Source organism: Passer montanus, unplaced genomic scaffold (assembly GCF_014805655.1).
Source record: "Passer montanus isolate IOZ18808 unplaced genomic scaffold, ASM1480565v1 scaffold3, whole genome shotgun sequence".
Classification (NCBI taxonomy): domain Eukaryota; kingdom Metazoa; phylum Chordata; class Aves; order Passeriformes; family Passeridae; genus Passer; species Passer montanus.
The window spans coordinates 7159637-7187114 of record NW_024367707.1 but is presented as its reverse complement, the minus strand read 5'-3'; the positions used below and the strand labels follow the sequence as shown (position 1 = coordinate 7187114).

The 27478-nt window shown below is 37.4% G+C and overlaps 1 protein-coding gene across 3 annotated transcripts in view; it reads right to left on the bottom strand.

Annotated features, from left to right (window-relative positions):
* Positions 1 to 27478, bottom strand: part of CTPS2 (CTP synthase 2) — a 60796-nt gene that overhangs the window by 30626 nt on the left and 2692 nt on the right. For all 3 annotated transcript variants that reach the window (XM_039714101.1, XM_039714102.1, XM_039714103.1), the window contains exons 3-13: positions 26288 to 26458; positions 25901 to 26001; positions 23992 to 24108; positions 23219 to 23302; positions 20158 to 20238; positions 18688 to 18839; positions 18304 to 18436; positions 16157 to 16245; positions 15270 to 15364; positions 14387 to 14449; positions 13739 to 13782 (exon numbers count right to left, since the gene is read on the bottom strand). In XM_039714101.1, coding sequence (XP_039570035.1) covers positions 13739 to 13782; positions 14387 to 14449; positions 15270 to 15364; positions 16157 to 16245; positions 18304 to 18436; positions 18688 to 18839; positions 20158 to 20238; positions 23219 to 23302; positions 23992 to 24108; positions 25901 to 26001; positions 26288 to 26458 — 1130 coding nt within the window. The remainder of the gene's footprint in view (positions 1 to 13738; positions 13783 to 14386; positions 14450 to 15269; positions 15365 to 16156; positions 16246 to 18303; positions 18437 to 18687; positions 18840 to 20157; positions 20239 to 23218; positions 23303 to 23991; positions 24109 to 25900; positions 26002 to 26287; positions 26459 to 27478) is intronic.

Genomic DNA, 27478 nt, shown 5'->3' with positions numbered 1-27478 from the left:
GTCCCTGCCCAGTGTACATCTGCAGAAGAGTGCACACTGGTCCCTGGGGTGAAAACACCAGAATACTCCTTCTCCCAGCTTCTGCTCTTTAATAGAAAAGCCAGAACTGTTTTAGAGAACCCAGAACCCAGGATTCCCCATCTTTCCCACACGCACACAAAGTGAGTCAAGAGGATCCTATCGTGTCACCACACCATCACCACACCTATCACCATACCATCTTCTGAAGCTGTAGGCTTCATAAGAAAGCTACACAAACTCATATGGTATCAGACTCCTGTCTATCAAGTCATTTTCAATAAATTTTAAGAATACAAAATGGATTATACCTTTCCAGAATCAAGACAACCAGATATGACATTTCTGACTCACCAGTAAGATTATTACATTGACAATCAGTAATCTAGGCTCACATGAAAACAGATTATAACTACTTCTAGCTAAAAAACATGCTGGGCAACGGAATTCCTTAGTGGTACATTTCCCCTTTTGAGATCAGCATCTCAGTGTGATGTAATCCCTAAATTAGGTGCCCATGTGTCTTATTAGACGCACCTCTAGACCTCTTTTGAACAGCCCATCAGGTTTGCACTGCTAAGAGCAACATCAATGCTCTGAAAATGAGCTACAAACTTGATTCCAACTCTCCTCATAGATTTTCTTCTTCAGGATTAAGAAAGGTTTTTAGATACAGATGTGACATCTAGAGACTCCAGGCATCTCCAGTGTCAAAGGGCAGCTGAGGAAAGACCTCATGTCATCAGAGAAATAAACTCACGAGTGCCTCTTGTACAGCACTATTGTACTTATACTTATTTTGCTCTACCTGAAACTGAACCAAAGCCACTCCTCCATAAATGCATATATGCTTTGCTGGAATGGAGATTTACACGTTTTTGATCACTCTAAAGAATTTCAAAAAACAAATCTGAGTTTAATATGGAACAAAAAGGTATAGGGGTTTAGCAACTACATAACTAAATTTCAGCTGTGGCACTAAAAACCTTTTAATATGGAACAAAAAGGTATAGGGGTTTAGCAACTACATAACTGTAAATTTCAGCTGTGGCACTAACAACCTCATTGCACTGCTGCACGAGTCAAGGTTCACAAAAGGAAGGATAAAACCTCTTACTGAAACACATTCTCCCTCAAAACTATCTTGTGCAATATAGAATATCTACATCACAGGAAGTTTCAGTAATAAATTAGTCTGCCAGATGTGTACAGCAACAGCTGACACATATAGTTACAATGAATAACACATCACCAATTTAAAGCTGACTACAAATAATGCATCTTATTTAATAATTCATCCCTGTAGCAGTCACACCCAGTCCTGTTTAGGGAGACACCTCCAACATCTCATTAGGTGTATGTCACAAGGGAGGGCCTGCAAGAGACTCTTGTCAGGATAACCCATATAGCTCAAGTTTAATTTGTGAGATGACACAACCCTTTTACACGTCACCACTACAGGTTTTACAAACAATGACAATTTTAACATAGGGAATGCATCACCTGTGACACATAAAGGATTTTACAACTCATCCCCAACTTACTTCCATCTAACAATTCCATCCCTCAAAGCAATGCCATGTTCTCTACAATGGCTGCAGTGCAGTTTGCTGCACTTCTCACCCATAATTATTTGATCTTTTTCAGAAATTTTGTTCACCGAATGTTCCTTTTCGCTCAGTCAGTCCCTTATCTCCACCTAGGCTAACAGTAAGAACCAAGTGACATCACTGAAATGTTCTATCACAACGTCCCTATTTGCACTACAGAGCTAGTTCCCACATCTGCCAGCCACCAGATATCTTGGAAAAATTACCCACGGGTTAGACTGGCTTTCAGTATCCCAACTTTAAAGCCTGTTCCTTTTTGTACACAGGTCAAGAACGTCTGAAGATGAGTGCCTGCAGTCGTGGGACTGACTCTGCAAAACTCACCAAAGCCTTTAGAGATGAAATGAACACAAACCACGGTAGCAGCAGACATCTGCATCTCCATGGATTTCAGGATTTGCAAATTATCTACAGTACAATGTATCCCATATTTAACTTCAGATGCAGCATGGGGATTGGCAATTTACACAGGCACAGACACACATACATTCTTCATACCAGCACTAGTTCTATACAAATTCTGCTCTGCTTTTTTACTCAGTAAGAAATCAAAACTTGACACCTTGTAAGATTTCTTTGCAAATCAGATAGGACTCATATGTTCCACCAAGTCCCCAGTCCACCCCAATTTACTTTAATTGTCCCATCATTTTTCTCCCACATTTCCCATCTTCCTCTGCTACAAAAAATAAGCAAAGTTAACAAAGGGCTTTGATCCAGTGATGGATGTCTGTAAGCCTGAGATGATGCACAAGCACTATAGAAGTAGAAATAAGTGAACACTAAGCACAAAGCCACTTCCTGCTCTTTCTTTTCAAGTGCTCAACATCCACAAAGGTATGTTCTCCACTACAGCAAACTTCACTTTGACAGCAGACATTTCAATACTCTGGCTAGGCTGTAAAATGAGCCTCACAGAGGTCCCTGAAATTGCTTAAGGTAGCTGGGTTTACATACAAGTGAGCCTGGTGCTGTTACAATAAAAGACACCAAAGAAGGTGGAAAAATACTGGAGGGTTAGGGCGTTAACCCATCACCAGGGGATTAAACAGGATGATTTGAGATAGTCACTGCCCTCAGGTGACAGCCCCACCCCTGTCGAGGGTGGCCTGTCCCTTCCAACAGTGTCAATGAATGGCACAGAAATCCACTTGCAGACCAACCCAATTTATCGTCCAGTACCTTAAGGTAAACAAAAAGCACAGATTCACAGAACATTCAGCCATCAATGGTGGCAGGAAGGATGTGACAAGGGCAAAAGAGACAGCACCTGGGTTACCATGGCACTGAATCCATCATTAAATGCACATGACTGTGATGCCATCAACTTCACCCCTCCTACCACTTTGGTGGTGCCCAGACTTCAGTCATCCCTGCAACTTGTGCTCCCTTACTCTCCAATGTGACTGGAGCTGCTTGCTCCTAATATGCCAACAAACCAGTTTACTAGGGAAATATTCACCAATAGCCGGTTTTGAGAGAATACTGAATCTGCACACACTGAAAGAAAATGACACACAGCCATCACAGGGACATGCTATGTGCATCTCTAAACAAACTTAAAAGACATCACCAACTTAGTCCTCTTTTTGCTAATGGCTTTGTATCTAAGCTAAAATAAAAATGTCAGTTCCAAAAGGATACTGTGCTTACTATGACTTCTCTAGACCAGGGCAAACCCAACTGAATTATGCCATAAACTGCAGGAATTATGTATTTTCATACCTGCAAGAAAGAGCAGCAAGGCACTGGAACTAAAACTGGATTGCAGCTTCTGCACTGGGAGCCAGCTTGCACAGACATCAAAGCTCCAAGTGCTGCTCTTTATCTCAAATAAATGCTGCTCTCTACTAGTCACACATCATCAGGGCAGTAACAGTAACGTATTATCTTCTCCTACTTTTTGTCAAATTCTTAGTGAGCAACCAGAATTCCTTACACCTGCATATGATTCTGCCATTGCTAGGCTGTGCTGGATAAAATGGATGTATTTCAGAATAGCATTTAAGCCCCACAAAGATGCCTTCTGGAAAAGCCAGTGTACTGGGGCCTGTCAAACTGAGTTCTGTGGCTGATTCCAGAGTTCAGAGATGCCACACAAACTACTGGAGGAGGACAAAGAGTCAGGAGATCAAACTGCAAATCCCAGTTCTGCCAATCTCTCATTCAAACAGCCTCATAAATAACAGTGCCTTGTGAACAGAGCTGATCTGAGGACACCGCATTCATCCCCAGATTTGGCACACAACTCTTGAGGAATTCACCCACATTTCCAGATGTTGGTCTCTCACTTTTCCACGAAGATGTTTCAGTAAAACTGGTTATGCTATTTTGCAATTAGGTGGTGTTCTTTAATGAACCCTTAGCAAATTAACAAGGCTAATGTGCTGAATTCCAAGTTGTGATCCCTCGAAATGGAGCTTTTCCATACCACTAAGCATCTTACTACTAGATTTTGTACTCTGGGAGGTGCCTTAGGTACAAAGAGAAGTCATTTGAATACTTAAAACAAATCTTGTAAATACTGTAATGTCAACAATCCAGATCAGGCACACCAGCTTCCCAGCACTGCTTCCAAAAGGGATAAAGCAGTAAGGATGGTGAGGCTACCAGACAGGAGCTGCAGGGAGGAATTAGCAGGTGGGGAACAGAAGCCTTAGCAGATTACCCACTCACACAATACTACAAAAATTTAACCACCTACCAAAGGTGGAAAAGAGGATGAAAGGAGAAAGAAGCAGGTATTTCTTTTTCATTTTGTTGGCAGAAAGAAAAAGAAGACAAAAGGACTTATGATTATCTTATTGTCCTGAACAACCATGGAGTTCATGGCCCCGTTTGGTGTATGGGACTGACCCTAACCCATCCAATGCATTCCAGGCCACAAGCCCCATGCTTGCTTGCACTGCTACTCCCATATCCCATAGCAGCAGGAGAGGTTCTGTCAGTATAGACAGCAGCAGCTCCTGAATTTCTGTAGAGCCAAAAAGCAAACATAGGAGAAAGTGCATTTCCAGCTTTGTACCTCAGCTGGACTGGACAGATACTGGGGGATGCCTTGCACCAATTCTGTGAATTCCAAGCCGATGCCAAGCTTTTGCACTGAATTTTACATCACTGTATTTGTCCTCTCCACAATCTTGAAATTAAGTGTCAAGAAACTAGACAAGTCTTCCACTGTTAAACCCCTGTAGCTGGACACCTTCCTGTGAAATAACACAGAGATTGTCCTCATCAGCCAAATGCCTCTGGAACTATTTAAATCTGCAATAACATGAGCACCCAGAGAGGTGAACAAGTGGCACAACTTTGGACATGGCATCTCAAGCAGAATGGGAAACAACTGAAGAAAGTCAGAAAGAAATTACTTGATCTAAGTAGCAGGACTCACAAAGGAAGACTAAACTAGCAAAGATTTCTGAATTAAAAAAAAAAAAAAAAATAAAAAAGGAAGACAGGGAATTTCATTGATGTCAAAGGCCATTTTAAGAAGGAAGATGTCTGTTCTGCCTATCTGCAGAGACAGGAGAATCAAAGGGCTTAAGTGCAGCATGGCTTGTGGACACCCAGTAACACACTCTAACAAAACCCAAAAGGAATAGACCAGAAAAGAGGCTGCAGATTCCCCATTATATAAGGCACTTAAGAATAAGTTGAGCAGACATGTAGTAAAAGTACTGATGACCCCACTCCAGGGAAATAATTAGCCATATGAACTCTAGGGACTCTTCTAATACTCTCCTGACACTTGAAAGTAAGTGCAAGGACATTCAAATGGGCTGCTCATGCAATGTGTATATCTACATAATTCATCTACCAAAGTTTGCCTGGTCTTCTCAGGAAACCTCCTACTTACCTATTATGGAATCCTACACTCATACATCTGAAGTTCCAAAAACATCCCTTCTGTCCATCCATCTCCTACAGACCCACAAAGCTCCTGGTTCAGAGCTATAAATGATGAAATGACAACTGATTGTGAAGAAGTGATGGACAGAGTGAAAAATCTAGTTAGTGGGCCTGGAGCCAAGCACCAGAAAATGACAAGAGAGAGCAGGCAGATTAGAAACCACAAGCAGGTACCACAGCCAGAGCCAGCAACTCAGCAGTTGCAAAATTAACAGTGTTGGGTCATGAAGCATCAACCACAGGCTGATTATCAACTCCAGGATGTCCCACAGACCGTGATGGACAGAGTGAAAAATCTAGTTAGTGGGCCTGGAGCCAAGCACAAAAAAAATGACAACAGACAGCAGGCAGATTAGAAACCACAAGCAGGTACCACAGCCAGAGCCAGCAACTCAGCAGTTGCAAAATTAACAGTGTTGGGTCATGAAGCATCAACCACAGGCTGATTATCAACTCCAGGATGGAGTATCAATGGAACATGATAAAACCATTGGAACATTCAGAATGGAACATCCAGAACCTGCTGAACACAATAGTCAGTTATAAAGGTGTTCCCAAGAAGGGACTGTTTTTCAGAACCTCACATTCAATTTTCTCATTTAGAACACTTCAGTTTTTCACCATTCACATCATGCAATGCTTTGTTTCTTAACACTAGCAACCAAAATTTTATTCCAGAGGAACTTAATCTTTTTCCTGTGCTAAGAAATAGCACAGGATGTGGAGAAGCACAAAATAGCACAAAATGTGGAGAAGTGTGATTAACTACTCATACAAAGAGCATGTAGCTTCTTAATATTTTACTTACATATTTGGATATGTTTAAAAACCCCTTATATTTGCCATTTTCCAAAAGGCCACTGTAATAACAAATGCTATACACATTGCCATGTGTGTATTTTTCACGCTTCTCTGAGTGTAGTTCATCTTGAAGTGAAGAATACACAAATTCAAGCAAGAGAACCTCTCCAGTATCACCTATAAAGACCAAGTAAATATACACCAAGTGCAGTGAAGGATTCATGACACATTTCAGAGATAAAAAAATATTACTCATTTCTACTGCTAAAGTACCCTATTCCTTTGACTACTGAAGACACAATAACTAGTGCACTGACTCAATGACACATGCCAGTTTCATAATTAGGGTGGAGCATGCAAGCAACTATAAAGGTTGCCCCAGTCTGAGACTCTCACTGCTGGATACATCTGAAAGCTCCGGGTTCTGAGAGAGGTAAGCATAACCTAAATATATTGGGTCTTTCAAACCCTTAAATGTAACTTAGATAATTTCCTTTCTTGGGAAAGTTGATCCATTTTGCAGGAAAAAAAACCCCAACTCTTTTCATCTAGGTTAAGTATTACTCATTAAATGGTTAATTAAACAATGAAGAGAATGTCAGATATATTTCAAATTGTGATTGTTATTATCTGTTTTGTTTGCAGTTGTTCTTCAAGACAACATCTGAGAAACATGGAACATTTATTCAATGAAAACCTTCTGAAGTATTTTACCCAGTATGCTTTACAGGAGGGCAGCACCAATGCACTGTCCATTGGTGGGCTGAAGAATCTGCTTCAGAACCAATTTGCACAGTACCTGAAGGTAAGTTTCACTCTCATTGTATTCACTGTGCTTCCATGGAATGCACGAGAAAAAGGAAATACAGGCAACAATGTTCAGGGCAGATTACTGTGTCCAAATGGTTTCACTAAATCCATAATCCTTAAATAAGGTTTGGCTTATAAAACTTCATTTACATTGATGAACAGTAGCTTTGAACAGATATTTGAGCACAGAGTTTATTACAAAGTCCTATGAAATTGAATGCAAAACAATCTAAAAGCTGTTCTGTTTGGGTTTTGTTTTGTTTTTTTAATGCAAGCTGTATTTTGCCTGAAATATTGTACCTGAATCTTACAAAATATTTTTCAATCTAAATAATTAATCTTGAATCTATAAAATATATAGAAAAGAATCCATAAGCCAACTAAAATAGTAGAACAGATTTAAAAGCAAGAGACCTCAGCCAATTTCTATCTAGATTAAATTACCACCACCACAAAATAAAAGAAGTTTTGCCATTCCAGAACAATGCTAAGTAAAGAAAAGAGATGCCACCAAGCTAGAGAAATACCAATTTCCTGTATCTGGACAAAAAACTATGTTCTGATCTTATATATATTCTCTGCCAAATCTTTCCGGAATTGCATTAGGACTCAATTTAGATTATTCTGCTAGACTAATCTTTAAATACTGTGTTTTGGATATCTCACAAAAGCTATTTTTGCTGAAGGTCTGAAATAAGTGGCACTCCCATTAAAAAGTACAGTATTTTGAGAACTACAATAATCCAGTTTAGTCATTTCAATTAACATGAAATGGCTTATTAACAACAGACTCCCCAAAAAACCCTAATAAAACACAAAGGGGTTTTTTATTTCCCTTAAAAGACAGCTTAGAAATTGATTGTCAAAAAATAACAGAAATGTGATGGCAAATTCAGAAATATAATGCTTTCTATAACACTGAAGACAATTCAGCATCATACACATTTTCCCAGATATGTGGAAATGGAACTGTTCAGAAAAAGCAATATTGATGTTTTCTGTCTGGACCTCAGACATTTTCAAGCAACAAGTCTGTTTCCAAATATTTATGGCACCATAATGAATCAATATCAAAACGTAAGAGGTCATTACAAAACATGCAGAGATACATGGTATGAACAAAAGGAAACATTTTATGAATTTAAATTATAACTCCAAATTTGGTTTATATTATTTAATTAGCCTGATTAGGGCTGTTATCAGAATAGTCACTGCATCAGGATGCTACATGCACTCTTACCAGACACAACAAATAAAAGAAGCTAATAATCTAAACTAAATTTAATACATTAGCAAGATGTTTTTAACAGTGAATACAGTATTCCTACTAAAGAGGGCAAAAAGGGAGGGAAAGAGACCCTCAGATCCCAGCCCAAAGCACAAGGAAAGTAGCAACTTTTTTTCAAAATGTGCATGCAGGGCCAATTTAGTGTCTAATAAAGGACTAGGTCATATGTATACAAATCTTTACTGGTGATTATGCACCTGCTGCAGCTATTTCACCTGCTCCATTTCCCAGATTCCAAATTTACCCAGAAGACTGAAGTAATCCATCTGAGTAATACTTCACCTTTCTCAAATGTTTACACATCTTTGTTAACATTTTTGGCAGGCAACAGCAGACACTGTCCTACTAGTTTAACCAGTCAAACCAGTAAACAGAACACCACCAGTAACACCTTCAAGTAACATTGACTGTTATTGACTGCATCATTTCTTGGCAACATGCTTCATAGAAAAATGCTCATGGTGATCTAATTATTTCATTCTCTTTTTTTTAATTCTTGTCTTATAAAAACAGGATCAATTCTCACTTGATAACATAATTAAATCGTTGGACAAAAATCAGGATGGATCTGTCAGCTTTGATGAGTTTATTATGATTGTAAAAAAGATAACTGGTACAGGACAGTGAGGCATCTGCAAGAACGAGTATCACTGCTTTGAAGAAGAGCCTGGCATTTGTTTACATGACATGTACATCTAAACCCACAGATTTGTTACTATTTTAAAGCATATGGAATAAAGATTTAACAGAAAAGAAAGCATGTTTGTATTGTGTTTCATCCACCATCACCAGCCACACATGCCAGCTAAAATGCCTTCCAACTTTCCAACTAGTTCAGAACTACTGTTTCTATTTCACACTACATTTGAGGTGTTATTTAACAAACCCTGTTTTACCTGGGCTATTATTTAGACCTCTAGAGAAATTCAAATCACACAGCTTCTAAAACACACAAAAAGAAAGGTGCAGCATTCCGTTTGAGTATACTGAGAGTATACTATCCAATATTCCTCACAATTCAGTTTCGTAATTCACAAAAGATGGCACTTCATAAAACAAACAGTTTTCAAAAAGTCCTTCTTTTCCTTAAGTCCTTCTTTTCAATAGCGATGTAACAATGCCAAGTGTGATAACTGCAACATTAGATGCTCATTTTAAATTATATTTACATAAGCATGTACTTCTTTTGTTATGACTCTGTGAATGGGAACATGCAAGTGTATCTATAAACTGAGTGACTGTTGTTGCAGTTAAAGTTCATTAGTCTTATTTGATGCAGTCTTAATCTTTTCATTGTATGATTCCTGTAATAGATGCATTTGCATGGGCATTATTTACTTCAAGAAGAAATTAGTGAAAGAGAAATATGAAGAACAGCTATTTTGAAGACAAGTAATCATGCTCCCAGGGACTAATCCTACTAGAGAACTTGGAATTTTGGACTGAATTTTAACACCAGCATCATCCATTATATTGATAAATCACATAGATCTCTTAAGTTACTTAAGGACTTAAAGACTTGACTTAATAGCAAAGCCTGTGAAGTGCATTCAAGATCCCACGCTACTGTGGCTCCTATCCCTGAATTTCCCCTCAATGAAAAGATGAATAAAGTACTCCACACCATTGATACATGAATAGAAGCCTCAAAATATGTTTAAACATCATACGATTGTCCTAACATGCTCCCAGGCCATTCTTTTACAAAACCCCTTTAGCTGTTGAAATGTGTTATTTCTTGGAAGAAAGAAAATCATATGTATTACTTTTTTCCTGGTTTATGAAAATATTCTAAATTAACTATATGCTTTGATTTAAAAAGTAAATACATCACATGCACATTATGCTAACCAAGCTCTACTAGCAACTTTACACACACACCTAAGTACAATCACAGAATTTTGGCACATGCATTTTGCATGTGTGAGACATACATTCATTTTCATCTCTTAGACAACCTTAGAATTTTTTTGAATTCAATCAGGTTACTGACATTCTGAATAGGAAACATTAGGCACTAGGAAATTAACATGTTTTAAGAGTGTCACCTACTGGCAAAATATACTTCTGCACAATTTCTTGAATATTTAGAAAATGCAGTTATTTTACCCATTGCAGTAAGCTTAGGTTCATGATCCTATACAAGGTTTAATTGTTCATGAAGAACAATAATTACAACTAAAATTAGCTTTTGTAAATCAAAGTAAAAAAGGAAAATTATTTTCAGAATTTTTTTTTTCTTCCAGAACAGTATTAGATGCAGTTGCAATAAAACTGACCAAGAACATAATTTATATGATCATTAAAAAAAAGCTAAGTTTAATAGTAGGGGAAGATGAGGGAAATGGAACAAAACAAATAACTCTTCATCTATCTGAATCCAGTTCACTAGCAGTTCAGACCGTACAGTTTCCCTTTAAAGGAGTTATTTTTAAAATTACCATTTGCATGAGAAAATTCATACCAAGCTATACACTCAAGCAAATGCATTACCTTTCTGAACAGCCATCCTCCTGCAAAGAATACTAAAAATTTACCTATCATTATTTTTCAAAAAGGCTAGGAAGTAAAGCAGAAAGCTTAAAAATATATAATGGGAACATCACCAGCAAATAATCAACCAAGAACTTGGGCTGTGCTCAGAGCTCATTTACCTCCCTCATTGCCCTACTGAGGAGGGCAATGCTCCAGCCTTGGGAAGAGTGGCTGGAAAGCTGCCCTGGGCAAAAGAGCACTGAGGTGCTGGAGTATGTCCAGAAAATGGCACCAGACCTGAAGAAGGGTCTGGAGCACAAGTCTGACAGGGAGGCTGGGGTGTAGCCTGCAGAAAGGGCTCAGGGGTGACCCTAGCAAACTCTACCACTGCCCAACAGCAGCAGATGGGCACCAGGCGGTTCTCCCAGGCAGCCAGCAACAGGATGAGAGGAAAGGGCCTCAAGCTGTGCCATGGGAGGTTCAGGTTGGAAATCAGGACTAATTTCTTCTCTGAAAGGGCTGCTAAGCATTGGAATGGGCCACCCTCGGATGTGGTGAGGTCATCATCCCTGATGTTCAAGACACAGATGTACGTGCTACTTAGGGCCATGGTCCAGCTGACAAGGTGGTATTTGGTTTAAGATTGGACTTGATTTTGCAGGTCTTTTCCAACCTAAATGATTCTGTGATTCTGCAGAATACTGAGTTACAGAACTACTTGATAATTGTAGTTTTTATTTGCAGCAAAAAGGTTCAAATTTCCATAGATGCAGTCAACAAAGAGAAACAAAAGAGACCAGAATATTTTCTAAGTGCTTTAGATGAAACTATCAACTTTAGTAGTACAGTTCTAAGTACCTGAATGCTTAGCAAATTTAGAAGAAATGTAAGTAGCTGCATCTTTTATGATGCCCCTCAGTTCCCCTGCCAAACTATGTGTCAAGTTCTGCCTCTTTTTTAAAAAAATAAAAGGAAATGTAACTACTGCCTCACCAGTACCTTTCTTCTCTCTCTTCTGTTTTCTAAGCAGGGGAAACCAAAAGAGAAGTACACTGCTTCAGTCCTCAGTTAGTGCACAGTGGCATCACAAGATATTATCAGTGCTGATATACTCCAATTAACTTTCTTGGATAATGAAACATCTACATTAGTTTGATAGTTCAGTAATCTGCTTCTCTTCCAACTGTTTTTATTGATTATATAGAATATCTAAACAGCTTTCAGCACAAGATGGACTCTGCTAAGGCGGATTATTTAGTGGCTGTAATTATTGGTAGTGCAAATCTCCCAACTGGAATGATTTACATCTGTTTCTTGTCCAGAACTGAGGTGTCAAAGATCAGATTAAGATGCTGAAATATGACTGTCAATAACCAATTTCAGAACCTTAATGCAGCTCAGAAAAACAGAATATCCATTATACATACTGCAATGATAACACTTCCATCATAAACAATGTATTAATCTTCTATGACACATTCACTCCATTATTTTCTTAACTTTATGTACACATAATTTTCTCTTTAACATATCTACCTTACTTGCCCTTGAATGTAAACTGCAGATCATCCAGTTAAATACCATTCAATAAAACTGACACTCAAATTAAATAACTATCATTAAATAAAACTGACACTTAAAAAGCTCTAGAAACAAGGATGCCCCAGAATCAGTCTTCTGTGCTCTACCTTCTTACAACCTAAAATTCTATAGCAAGCTTTTGACATCTTCCACATTTTACAACATATTGCTGTTATGAAATTGACCCCTGCAGTGAAAAAGTACATTTTTGCACATAGTCAAGGAGAAAGGATGAGACCTGTAACTATGGCAAGGCCACAAATTTGATGCCCAAAGTTTACCTTCACTCACCTGTAGACTTCTCCAAATACCACCAAATTCTAGCAGCAAGTCCCACCTGAAGGTCTTTAATTTACCTTCAGAAGTTCAGACTAGATTATCTTTCCTATGCAAACAAGCAACTTTGACAAACTCAGCAAATGCTCAAAAAACCCTCTTATTTGCACATTTCAGACTAAGCAAACGTGAAAAAAGTGTGTTTTACTTGCAAATCCCAACAAAATTCTTTTGAAGGAAATTCATACAGAAACAGTAGGCCACTTTGAGCAACCCACTTAATTTGTCACTAGAGCAAATGTTTACATCTCACACTAAGATACTGCTTTTTCTCATATTTACTTCTGTTCTTTTTCATGTTCTTAAAAACCCTCTTTCCCTGATCACTTTTAAGTTTTACTGCATTAATAATGTGGTGAAATTCACTCTAAAATCCTATCATCAGCGTATGATGCAGAGAGCCCTGCCATATCTGAGGCATTGACATTTTTGTCAAAAGGAGAACCATAAGATGCATGGGGAGGATGGGTGTAGTGGTTATTTATACTATATATATAGGAAATAGAATTTTTCAACCCATTTTCATCTAGTCCTTATCTTGTTATACAAATTTTTATTTTGGTAATAGCTTGTGCTACAGGTTTCAGCTCCCTTTTATATTTTATTCCCTAGTAAAGCCAACTTAATAATTATTGTCTACTCCCAGCATGAGTTTGCACACAAGGAAACCATTAGAAAAATTATAAAAATAAAGCTAAGGCCATTTACAGAAGCAAATAGGCAATGGCAAGAGACCATCTAAAGAAAATAGCTTTTAAAACAATACTGAGTAAGGATAGCAGATACCACCTCATGTCCTACCACACAGAAATATAGATAGATTTTAGCTAACACAGAGGTGTTAGTTAAAATCCCATTTTAAGAAAGATGTATGTTTACAAAACACATGCAGGGACAAAACAGTACTTACAACTGGGTTTTTTGTGTCTGGGTCAAATTCTGTAGAATTTGCATCTGGAACAGAAGTTCAAAGTAAACACAGTACATTTGCTCTACATGCACTACAAACTCATAACAGTTCTGTGGCATTTCAGGGCTTGTCTACAATCTCATTAATTGAAATGCATCCTGCACCACTTTTGAAGCAATCACAGGAAGCATATGACTTCAGACACATAAGTTCCCTTTCCTGCTTTCCAAAACACTTTGCTCTCAGCTCTTAGTATTAGAAATTCATTGATAATTTAAATCTCTTCATACTACTACTGAATGGCTCTTGTTTGGCGACTCTGGCTAATGAAGGCAAGTGAGAAAACCACTTCTCAGCTTTTACTTCTCACCACCAGCATACTTCAGAAAGAGACTGCAGAGGTGAACTCTAAAGCACACTTTCTTCTACACTCTTTAGATCAAAAAGCGGGTTTCAAACAATCCACATAACAAAGAGTTCTTACTCCCTTGCACAGAGAGGTAGCACAGGGTACTTAGCTGAAAATCATCTTGCTGCAAGAGCTAAGTATCTAACAACCACAGGATCTGTAAACAGTTCTAATAATAGACATACATTTCACACAGAGAATAAAAATTCCTCATATTCATACCAGCCTACTGAGCTCACCTTCCCAATTCAAACAGTTTCTTGCGAATTCCACAACTGCTAACTGCATTCCCAGGCAAACTCCTAGAAGAGAAAACAAAAACTCCAGAATTTCCAGGCGAAAGAGTAGGACTGACTAAGTACTTGCTGCTCTGTCTTAAACTTGATTGCTTTGAAATCTTGGTATTCATTGCATATACACAGACTGACAAAATAAACCTAAACCAAAAGTGGCTGCTCAATGTAAAACTCACACTTCAAACTTGGCACACTATAAATACATGTGACACAATTATGTGCTTTAAACCCTTTCAAAGATATTTTATTCCTCTCATCTCTTTTACCAACAATTACTGCAAAGACAAACAGAAGCTGAAAGCCCAGGTATATCCAGATTCAAACTTTGCTTTGGCAACTACTCAGACACTTGAAACTATGAAATGTGGAGAGGGAAGCAAAGCCCCAGAGGCGTTTACACAAACAGCACTTAGCTTATAGGCCAGATGACATCTTTGGGCTTTACTGTAATAACATATACCAGTAAACCAAAAAAAACCATTTAATATAGCAAAAGTAGTCCAAAGACATCTATGTTTTCTGCACACTGTTTAATAAAGAGACTTATAGTAATATAATTGCAATGAGAAGCAAACTCCCTCCATTTTTGTAGATGCAAATTAAACCTTTGCAGAAGGGATTGGTTATTTTTTTCCTTCCTCATATAGCAGATGCGGTACAAGACTATGCTCCTGGGGATTCTTTATATGGCAGATAGTCACATATCACACATACTTCCCTAAGACAGGATCCTTCTCTAATGTGGGGGTTTGTCTTTTTCTAATCAAATCAATTAGCTTGCTATACATCTCCTAAACACAGTAATTTCTCACTCCAATGATCTTACCAAGAAAAGGTTTTTTCTTTGTTCTTGCCCAGGAGATAGCTTGGAGTTTGCCTTCTGTTCCCCTAATTCCAAAACCTCCTGGGACCAGAATGCCACTGTAATGACAGCCATATATAAAAGAATTAACATGTAGAATCAAGCCAGCAGAGCAATCCACACAACTTGAAGACTTTTGAGTTATAACTAAGCAAGCACAATTCATGAAAGGCATGCTTTATATGACCATTCAGAATACAAAGACATTAAAACTGGAAATTTGTTTCATCTACCTACCCCAATTCTCATCTGACCAATATCACGCTTCACAGTGAAATTCCCACTGCTTAATAAATATTGCTCAGATAAACTAGCTACATATTTACTACTTAAAATCCTAACACCCAAAGTTTAGATCTTCTAATACCAAAAAAACTAAATGCATCTAGACAGGAAACAACATCACTTGAAAAATACAAATTGAAATCCTAGCAAGGATTCTTAACAAAGGCATTTGCAGTGTGCATTTACAAGCACCTTTCACTATGCTGCATGTTAACAACAAAAAACCCTTGACAACTGATCTGCACTGTAAAGAAAGGATATCCAAAAAAGCAAAACAACAACAAAAAAAGCAAAACCCTAAACCAACAACCAAAAAAACTGCAATTTGTCTAAAGAGATTAAGCAGACTTTGAGGATATATGTTGATATTTCAATTTGCTGAAGCTTTTCACCACCCATTCAATTTATCCTTTTGCATAAGTAACAAAAGTCTGGACGCACTGAGAAATTATTTGATTTATTCATTCATTTGTTCATTTCATATTGATTTATTCATTTCAGTTTTCATCACATGAAATAAATATCATGGTCTGCATTTGGGAAACAGAATGCCCAATGTCACTTACTCTGCTTTGCACAGTTTCTGCCATGCCTGGTGATACTTCACTGAGTTCTCTGCTTCTGTAGAACGTTCAAGTTCTGTTGAATCTATGTACTAATAAAGAAAAACATGCAATGAAATGATCCTATCTTCCACAGAAGGAGCAGCAGACAGTATATGATCAAGCACTAAGAGAAATTATTAACAGTTTCAAGTGAATTTGCCAATAAACCTGTAACAACTTCACTGAAGACCCGGTATTTGTTTTTTAAGACAGAGTGTTTGCTCTAAGTGCAGCAATCTGTGCCCTTTTCTTTGCACACAGCTCAGGAGCTGTGTCTGCCTATAGCCCAGTTTGGCACCCTCCAGGTAAGCAGTTTAACTAAAATTCTCTGAAACTCTGAACCCAGGTTACCTTCCTAGGGCAACCAGGGCCAAACAAGGAGTGGTGCTAACCTTATCCTGCCATCCCAATGGGATGTGGCCAGAGTGTTTACTTTCCTGGCTTTTGGGTGCCACAGCTTGTCCAATCTTATTATAAGACTAGAAAAAGCTGCATTGTCTGCCAGAAAGGTGTTCCTGGGGACTCTTGGGTAGAAAGGGAGAAATAATCAGTATCTATGCCCTACTGGAAATACTGCATTAGAATCTCTAGTGTCATTAAAAAGCACAGATCCTGATGCATCACTAGAGTGAAGTGAGGGGGCAACAGGGACACAAAAGATCAGAGTTTGATTCTGGGTTTTGTCAGTCTTTTTCTCAGATTAACATAATTAACCACATTCTGATGTAGAGTCCATCCTCCATAAAAATGAGATCATCTGAAATGGCAGAACTCACCTGTGTGCAGATAAAGGCAACTGACAAGGAGATTGCTGAAAGTCCCCCAGATAAGACTGCTTTCTAGCAAATATTTTCTACTTTTTCCACATTCCAGAAGGCATCAAAAATACAACAGAAAAATAACTACTTTTGAATGTTGCTATTCCATACTAGAAGAATATTACACAACCAACTAAAAAGACACTATGATACTGTGAGGTTGGAAAGAGAAACTAATGACAGCTGGAGTTAACTGTATTTTCCTTGCCAAATATATTAAGAAGGAACATATATCAGTTAAAGAAGCATCAACATTTCATCATTCAGATTAAGCAGCTCCTTCGGAGCATGGGATTACACTGACAGCCTTTGGGCATAAACACTGAAAGGAGGTTTGGACATGCAGTTAAGTACAGAGGGAGCTGTGTCTGTTAACATTTCAGCACTGCACTGGAGCTCGACAACCATCAGTTTTCATGCTTGTTAATGCAGAAGTCCCACCAAAATTAAGACCAGCTGCAAATGAAGCTTGCTGTGCATTTGCAGACAAGGCATCTTTCACCTTTTTTGCTAAAAGCAAAGCTATTTTTCATGTCATAAAAATTTCCCACTCTGCAGCTGTCAGTACAAAACACTACAGTGACACAATCACGTGGGTCGGAAAGGACATTGGGAAGTCTCAAGCCTCACTCCCTGCTCAAAGCAAGTCAAATTAGAGCAGGCTGCTTAGGATCATTTCCAGTCAGGATCTAAAAATCTCCAGGGATGAATTCTGGCTGTTCCCACTTTCTTGTTTCTTCATGCACACAGAAAAAACTTTTTCAGAGTGTTAGCTAATACTCTTCCCAGGGAGCAAGAAAAGGCTGACCATCTGCCATTTCCCCAAATCCTGATTTTTGCCCTTTTTTTTTTTTTTAAGACTGGCACATTTGCCCTTTTCTAGTCATAAAATAATTAGGTTGGAAAGAATGTCTAAGATCACTGAATCCAACTGTCAACCCAGGACTGCCAAGTTCACCATAAAAACTATGTGTCATGAAAACAAATGAAATCTAACTATGATAGTAAATATAAATTTGCAAATAGTCTGCTTTTCCATCAGATCCAGTTTTGGGTAACTTCAATGTTCCTTTCAAGTAAGTTTAGTTCCAAATAAAATAATCAAATCTATAAATATTTATTTTTAAAAAATGAGATGCTTGGCCAGTCTGCATTTACCTGCATGATTCATTTTCTAATTTTCACATGAATTAAAACTGCCACGCATAATGGCAACTAGTAGGTTACCACAGAATGATATAACAGTAAAATCAAAGTATTCCTGAAAGCAAAAGCCAGAAATATGCTCACCATTAAATCCAGTTTGTAATTAATTGCCAGTGCAGAGTGTTCCAGAGCTTTGAAAACAGATGCATAGCAGTCACTTAGCTTTGTGTACTTGCCCACGAGAGCTATGGAACACACCTTCAGCAACCTTTCATATCTGACAAAAACAAGTTCCTCAGTTACTACACTAAATTTCACCAAACCCCCCCGCATTTTAACAGCATTTGCTTTTTCTTTAACTCCAAAAAACATCTGCTAAAATTTCCAAACTGCAAATGGTTTTAAACCCAGACCATTCCCAGGTGTCTATCAGCACTAACCCTGTCAGTCCAGTTTGGTGACTTCATAGCAGCTAAAACCAACCTTGAATTACAGCACCTCTAGAGAAAGCAGCAGGATGCAGAATACCTGCAAGCCATTTTCTTCCACTTCATTAGAAGGTCACTTGGCTGGTCATCAATAGGTAAATTTAGCCTCTGTTTAAAATACTTAATGATGCCTTGCTCCTCCAATAGGATTGGTACTCGGTAAGTAGAAGAAACATCATGAATAAATATCACCTAACAAAAAAAAGGCAGAAGATAAAAATCTTATATAAATTTTTCATAGGAAACATTCATTCTACTTTTGGATATTACATGCAATTTTATTCTACGCACATTCTGGTTTTTAAATACCTTGCTTTAGAATGAGCAGGACAGCACAGCTAATATTTAAGGTTACATTAAATCTACAAGAAAAAAGTAAAAATGTGATTTACTTCTCCTTCACACCATCATACAGGCTTGTCAAGCCTATTAATGCATCAGTTTTAATGCAAACATCTGCAAACACAAGCACTCATGCTTGCTAGCAGTTCCTTCCTCCCCTCTCACAAGCTTGAGGAGTATTAAGCATGAAAGAAAGAAAACAAATTAAACCTAACAAAACAGACACAATTTGTTTGTGACACAGTCTCCTAAAAGTATTTTGTTAGTGAACTAGGCTATGTGATTACTGAGTGCAGTCCATTCAAGGACCTTTTTGTTCAGAACACATTTATAAACTGCATCCAAGCTGCCAGCAATTAAGGTGATTGTGCTTGGTTTACCTGAGCTCAGAATCCTGAGCACAAGTGTTCTCAAGACATGAAGAGTAAAGGATACTCTCTTTGCTACCCTTGAGCTGCTTCTGCTCATCACAAACTCTGTACCTGTGTGTGCTGCCCTGTGCCTCTCTGTGTGCCCCTCAGTCTGAATCTGTTGTACCTTCAGCATTATCCATTACATTGAAAAGTAAAATGCTCTCACTTGCAAAAATATTTAAAGAGCAGTCAATTAATCAAAAGTAATATTTGAATAGCAATTAATTGCAAACTATTAGGGGAAAAACCACACATGAATTATAGGAGAATATATATCTACACAGTAGATGCATGCTTAAGGGCATAAACAGCCTATTACATATAATCACAGTAAGAGTGTTCATGTGGCTGTGACCATCTGTGGACATAAGCAAATCACCTAGCTTTAACCATACTTTGTTCATCCATTATTATAATCACCTGAAAAGATTTATGGGCAATAAATACATAGTAATAAATAATGAATAAAATCAGCATAGTTGTGAAAACTGAACAGTTTCATGCTATGCATAATAACTAACCATGCACTCAAAATCTATTTTTTATTAGCTTTTACACAACATGCATTTAAATTATTAATGACTGTTTGACATAAAACTTAACATATCTTGATATTCTGAAAATGCTATAGCATCCATAATAGCAAGATAAAAATTATAAAAACAATCACATATTAATGGAGCAGCCAGAAGTTGAAAACAGAAATACACAGAAATATTTGTATACTTTCCCACATGCGATATTGAAGTACAGACCTGCTCAGGCTCCACATGACAAAACATGGAAATCTTCTCCTTCACAGCCATCTCTATAGGTTTTGCACTTCTACAGACTATCTGTCATAACAGAAGGAAAAACTTCAAATATTTACTAAGCAAACCAATAGAAGATTCTCAATAGTTCATCTCTTTCGGAAGCAGAGCACAAACAAATGTGCCTTTTTTTACTCTTTCCCCCCTTTTGGAGTTCCACAATATATCAGAGTTCACAAATATCTACTAGCAAGGCAGAAGCAAATCCATCACCTGCCCATACTGACCAATTTTCATACATCTTTCACTGGCATTCTCTGTAAGATTCCTTCCTTATGTTCTTCTTTCTTGCAGCTACTATTGTAATACTCTTTGCCTCAAGTCTAGCAGCTCTATAAGTATGAATATGATGAATCAAAAGAAATATTGTAATCAAAAAGATCAGATTTAAATTGAGAAAAATAATACTTAGCTTACATGCATGAGTATTTCAGTATTTCAGCATCTTCTTAATTTAGACATCATGACAAAAATGAGCCCAAGGAAGAGAAAACTAATTCACAATTCTATGGCGTTTTTACTGGTGGTAGTATTTTGCTGATACATTTAAACCCCAGAAATTTTAAAAAATATTGATAATTTTTAACCAATTAAGAAAATAATTATATGTGATAGTGTTTGCTGGAAGGAGTCTTTTTGTGCAATATGTAACTCCAGGCAACTAGACCAAAATGCAGAACTGCTCTAGTAAAGTGCCTGCTGATTACTATGTCTACTCCCCTAAGTTATTTTGAAACCTTAAAGTATAACAAAAAGTAGGATGATACTGTTATGAGACTAGTACATTACTTTTCCCATCTTTCTAGCAAATGCAACTACTTAATTCATCAAGGCCTTTTGCTCAGAAACTTGTAGCTGCTCTTTGATCACCCTGCTAATGCAGCTTAGCTACACTGATACTGATGGAGTCTAATTAACTTATCCCAACCTTAGAAGTAATTCTAGAAACAGGAAAAAAAATTACCAAGTATACGGAAAAGTTAGTGTGCTTTTAAATAAAAATGTAATTAGGAAACAGTTTGTACATTCTATTCACTTAAGCATAATTCATATGTAAAATCTGGTACAGTTTGAAGCTGAGGGTATAATTCATAAACCTTGATAGTATGAGCAAATGAGTAAACCCACTTTGAAATCTATCATCCATCTTGTGAAGACAAATTTAAAGTTAATGCAGACACAGAAATCAAAACCAGCATGAAAATAACACAAATCTTGTCACGGCAACCCCTTGTGTGAGGACACGAGGCTTGACTCCATTTTTATCAGAAGGCTGGTTTATTATGTTATATATTATATTAAAATACTACATTAAAACTATACTAAAAGAACAGAGAGAGAGGAAGAAGATCAGAAGGCTACAAAGACAAGAATAGAACAGGAATCAATAACAAAAATCTTGTGACTGCTCACAGCCTTGGCACAGGTGGCTGTGATTGGTCACTGACTGAAAACAATCCACATGGACCAATGGAAGATGCACCTGTGGCCTTCCACAGCAGCAGACAGTTATTGTTTACATTTCTTTCCTGAGTCCCTCAGCTCCTCAGGACAGGTAAAATCCTAGCAGAGGATTTTTCACTAAAATATCATAGCTACACACAACCACAATAAAAATGGGCTCAGGACAGGAAAAATCCTAGCAGAGGAATTTTCACTAAAATATCATGGCTACACACAACCACAATAAAAATGGAAGAGATGCACCACAAAGGAACATAACACACAGAAAATGAGGAACAACTGAATCCAACAGGGCAGCTCTGCAAAGTGCACACTCAAAGTGCTGCATCAGAGCACAGGGTCTCTGCAACCCCAGCAGAGTGCCCATCTGCACTCAGAACAGCCTGGGGAGAACAGAGAGGCTCGGGCACACAGAGCTGAGCAGCCACCCCAAGGATGCCCAGGAGCACGCAGGGAGGCACCAGGGACTCAGAACAGGATGGAACAGGCTCAGCTGTAGCAGCTGCCCCATGTGCTCCCTGGCCAAGACAGCAATCATTTAAATATTGTCCTGAAGCAGCACTCAAGGAACTTTATAAGGGCACCAAGAGGCTGCAAATCAAGTGAGATCTGTCCCTGCTTCAGGTGTCAACAGCAGCAGTCAAAAAATAAAAATGATACTGTGCTCCTGGCAGTCCCAGAACAGCCCCAGGCAACAACCCAAGATGCAAGACTGTCACCATGTTTGTCTGTTCTCCTTTTATCACACACACCCACTCAACAGGCTTTTTAAAGAAAATTATTTTTTGGAGGGGAGAGAGAAGTCAGGCATTGGCAATTGCCTTAAAGCCTTTCAAAAAGAACAGGCAAATTTGCCTATGCAATTAGCACTTCAAGAAGAATTTTGGAGATTAGGCCCTGAAACTTGGAACATAGTACAGCATTACAATAATAAAAGTCTTTCCTTCCACAAGCTGGTTACAATTATCATCATGTCACAGCCACTTGACCCCAAACACATCTTTCACCTATCCTATTTCCAAATCCATTGGTTTTGTAGTTAAAAACACATTCATTCATAAATGTAAAGAGCTTTAAAAAAAATACCCAGAAAGAAGCACAACACAAAATTCAGTTGTATCTTAAGACTATCTTAAGAATAATTTTTCTTTTTTTGAGGATGCACGCATTGCTTCTTCTGAATAATGTAAAAAAAAATCTGAATGCTATAAGACAGAAACATTCTAGGTTTTTCTACAAAGTGAATTGAGAATTAAATTATTTTTAGCAGTGACAAATTATTTTTGTAAAAAAAGATGCCTTTAGAAGACCCTAGCTACAGTCCCAAGATATAGCAAGACGTTAGTTGAATTAAGTTAGCTTAGAATGATTTTGACTGCTTTGATTTCCTGTGGCTTTAATGGAGCTATGCAGCACATATTTTGCATTTCTTCTAAAACTCTCATCTCTCCTCAGAGACTATGGCTTATTCTTTGAACACTAGTTATGCAAGGATATTTCTAGATGACCTATAAATAAAAATCTGTATTTATTGACTCACCAAATCTGGAGACAAGCCTAGACCCCTCAGGGCTCGAACACTGTTCTGTGTTGGTTTTGTCTTCTGTTCACCAGTAGCATTAGGCTGAAAAGGCACATTTTCAAAGCTCAAATAGCAACTAACATCTGCTAACAAAGCAGTTACAGATTAAAAGCAAAATTCATTGCAGGTAATAATATTTTCAGGAAATAAACATATCCAAAGAGAGTCATAATATGCCAGAAATAGAAATGACACCTCTGTTATTACTTGTATATGAAATACTGTGACAAAACCACAGGGTTCCAATTCAGGTCAAGTTATTTTGTTGCTTTTGTTTTCAGAGAAAAATGTCCATATAATTGGCTTGGGCAGAAGATGAAGAATATTCCAAAAGTTGCATTTGGCTAAAAAATGGGGAATGTCCAACATAGCACAAAGCCTCCAGTGACTGTTTTTGAAATATTCAGATGCAATAAATAATTCTGTTCTGAAATACACAGAATTAATCCTACCAATTGCTGTTCAATCCTCTAATCCACAGCTGTAGTTGGTAATTATCTTTTTGTCTGTAGAAGATGAAATCTATCATCATTACAAACCTTTGCTTACCAAAATACCCCCAGTGAGTAGTGAAGCAAAATTTAAAGTTCAAATGAAAAAATACTTCCAGTCCTGTACAATGAGTTACAGTGGACTTGACTTGACTCCAGCATGAAAGGGTTAATGAGACAAATAAACAAATATAAAGCCAATATAGAATAAAATTTATATCATTAATTCTAATAACTTACCTGGGGTACTAGGCTAACATGGATATTACAGAAGTTCTCTCTTTTTGCTTTGAACTGAAACTGTCTAAATGCTTCAACAAATGGCATTCCTTCAATATCTCCAATGGTTCCACCCAGCTGAAAAGGAAATGGATATGTCAGAGTGGCAGAAAGCAAAAACAAAGGAAAAAGAAAAAAAGTCTCATATATTTCAAGATGTTTTCTGAAACTTTTATCTGAAAAAAAACCCCTGACAATTTGAATTTGCAAAGATACTCTACAAAGTGCTTTCATCTACTCTGCACAGTTTGTTTCTTGTAGAAAACATTAAACAATTTTCCAGTTTTATTATGTTCACTTTCCACCTAATACATAAGCTTCCCAGGGGAAGATGTGTGCTGCTGCTCAATAATACATGCTTCACACTGCCTTCAAAGTGGTGAACCAGTAATCAATAGTAAAGCTGATGTAAAGATTTTCATATAGGAAAACTTTATTTCCTGTCAGATTAAAAAATATTTGTGATTAACTAGAGACAGACATTTCTCAGTATTATCACGGCTTTCCAACATCAATAATTTTTTATTACCAAACCAAAATGCAAGACTAAATCCATGCTGAAATTTATTTATAAAGACAGAAATCAGATGCCTTTCAAGGACACGGCGAGCTATAGCAGACTAAGCACTGAATAAAGCAGCTTTGCAGACAAGAATGATGAAATAGTGGGATTTCAGAATGATCTTTTTGTGCCACCAAGTGGTTTTCGACAGAATTACATATTTCTGTTCATCCAGTACCAGAAAAACTGACAACTACATTTGTACATCACACACATTTAGTCCAACTCCTTCAGGATTTTACAACTGAAAAATGTTACAATTATTTTTAGAGTAATAAAGAAAAATAATTTTATCAGGCTGGAGGTATAAATGTAATGAAAAAACCCCCAAAAAAACCCAAACCAAAACACAAAAAACCTGAAAAAACTGTAGTTAAAGGACTGATATGCCCATCACTTATTAATGCTTTTGTGCTACTTTTGTATTTACTTTTTCATATTTGTTTTAAATTAAATATTTGACTCTCCCTGTGAACATCATTAAAAGATCTATAGGTATAATGGTAAGTGCATCTCAAGGCAGATTCTTCTGCATAAGAAACACTGAGTAATTCTGCTGATGGGTCACAAAGTTTATTGTACTATTGATTGCAGTGGTCACTTCTGGCATTAAATCTGTGACATCTTCTGTCAAATTCTAAACTATAATCTTTCTTCATTATTTTCTGCTGCAACAGTACTACCAGCAATTACTGGCTTTCACCCAGCTGTCTCAGTGCCCTACTAAGGGTGGGTCAAACTCCTTGTTTCCATTGTGCAGAACATCAGCAGGTCAAGTAATTAACAAAGTTGCCACCAAAGATCTTAAAGATAACATCAGAAACTGGGAAACTAACTTACACATTGTTTAAACATACACCTTTAAGCATGACCACAAGCAACAAGATGAGCATTTGAAGTTCTGTGGAAGCTAGAATGTTAAGGGCTCTCCTACGGACCACAGGAGATTTCAGGTATTACTCAACTTTTCTCAATACTATTAACAGTATAAAGCTTCAGTCATACATCTGGATCCTGGAATACACAGTTCACACTACAGTAACTGCTTTAATTCTCTCAGTTAAAGAACTCTTAAGAAGCTCAATTTCAGCTGTATTCTAGACGTGGATTTAGTCCAGTAAATGGAAGCTGTAGAGATAAGACCATGCCTATCCTTTTAAGAACAAATCAAAGAATATAAAATGTGGTTTTGAATTTCTGCTCCCCATAAAACTTCAGTCTGACCTCTTTACAGTAAGGAGCAAAGAGAAAGCAAACAAGCTCATTGTGGTCACTGTGGACATACAACCTAAAAGGTTCTATACTTGCCTCAATTACACAGATTTGCGGCTCTTTTTTGTCATCATCCACAGGAACTTTTGCCTGATTCATTACCCATTCCTGAACTGCATCAGTAATGTGTGGAACAACTACAAAACAAAACCAAAGAAGGCAAGCACAGCTTACTTTAGGTCCATATACTAATTTTTGCATGCAAAAGGGGTGAAGTGAACAGAAAGCCAACAAGAAACTACCAGGTCCTTTCCCTAGTTCTCCTTTCCTTAAGCCCAGAAACCAAACATTGCAGGAATATGCCCATATCTTTTGGAAGGGAGAAAGGAGTAAGGCAGTGGAGCAAGAAGCAGCCTGTTCTAGCTGATCCCTTCTTTTGTGAAGACTGAATAGACTAGTATCCCACAAAATTAAAATTATTACCTTGAACGGTTTTTCCCAGATAATCACCATGTCTTTCTTTATTAATGACATGCTGATATATCTTTCCAGTGGTGATATTGTTATCTTTATAGAGACTGATGTCCAAAAATCTCTCATAATTTCCCAAATCTAAGTCAACTTCTCCACCATCATTTAATACAAAAACTTCACCTGAAAAAAGAAAGTGAAAAAAGACAGAAAAACAATAAAATAATCAGAAATTATTAAACACACAGCAAGAACACCACAGACATCTTAAAATAGAAGAAAAATATTTTAAATTATATATGACAACAACATATCAGTAAAGCCCATACCGCAACCCAACCTGCACTGTCACTCTGTATGACTTAATATCCAAGTCAGTTTTACATCTAATGTCCATTCCTCAGACACATATAGTATTGCAAATAAAATGTACATTACGTTGCCAAAATATTTAAGCAACATAAATATTTAACCAGCATTTCAACAGCACAATCACCCTTTTGGAAGGAAACAACCTCTAGGAATCATAAATCAGCACCAAATAAAATATTCATTTACTTGCAAGAGAGAAAAACTATGCTTTTTTAAGCATGAACTATTATACATGTTCAAAGCGTTTCATTATAAATTCTTGTTGACTGGATCTATTTTAAAGACTGAGGCTTCAAACAGGAGTAAACTTATGATGAAGAAAAATGCTTCTTTAAACATGATCACCATTTCTGGGTCAGTTGTTTCATCCAGCATCTTTTGTTCACCATGTCCACAGCAAGGGTTATATCTGACCCTGAAAAATCCACTTAAAATACCCTTCAGGTGTTGAGGTGAACATCCCAAGTGTGGGGACACGAGGCTTGACTCCATTTTTCTCAGAAGGTTGATTTATTATGTTATATATTATATTAAAATACTACATTAATACTACACTAAAAGAACAGAGAGAGAGGAAGGACCAGAAGGCTACAAAGAACAAGAATAGAATAGAATAGAATGCATAACAAAATCCTGTGACTGCTCACAGCCTTGGCACAGGTGGCTGTGATTGGTCACTAATTGAAAACAATCCACATGGACCAATAGAAAATACACCTGTTACATTCCCCAGCAACAAACAGTTATTGTTTACATTTCTTTCCTGAGGCTCTCAGCTCCTCAGGACAGGAAAAATCCTAGCAGAGGATTTTTCATAAAATATCATAACTA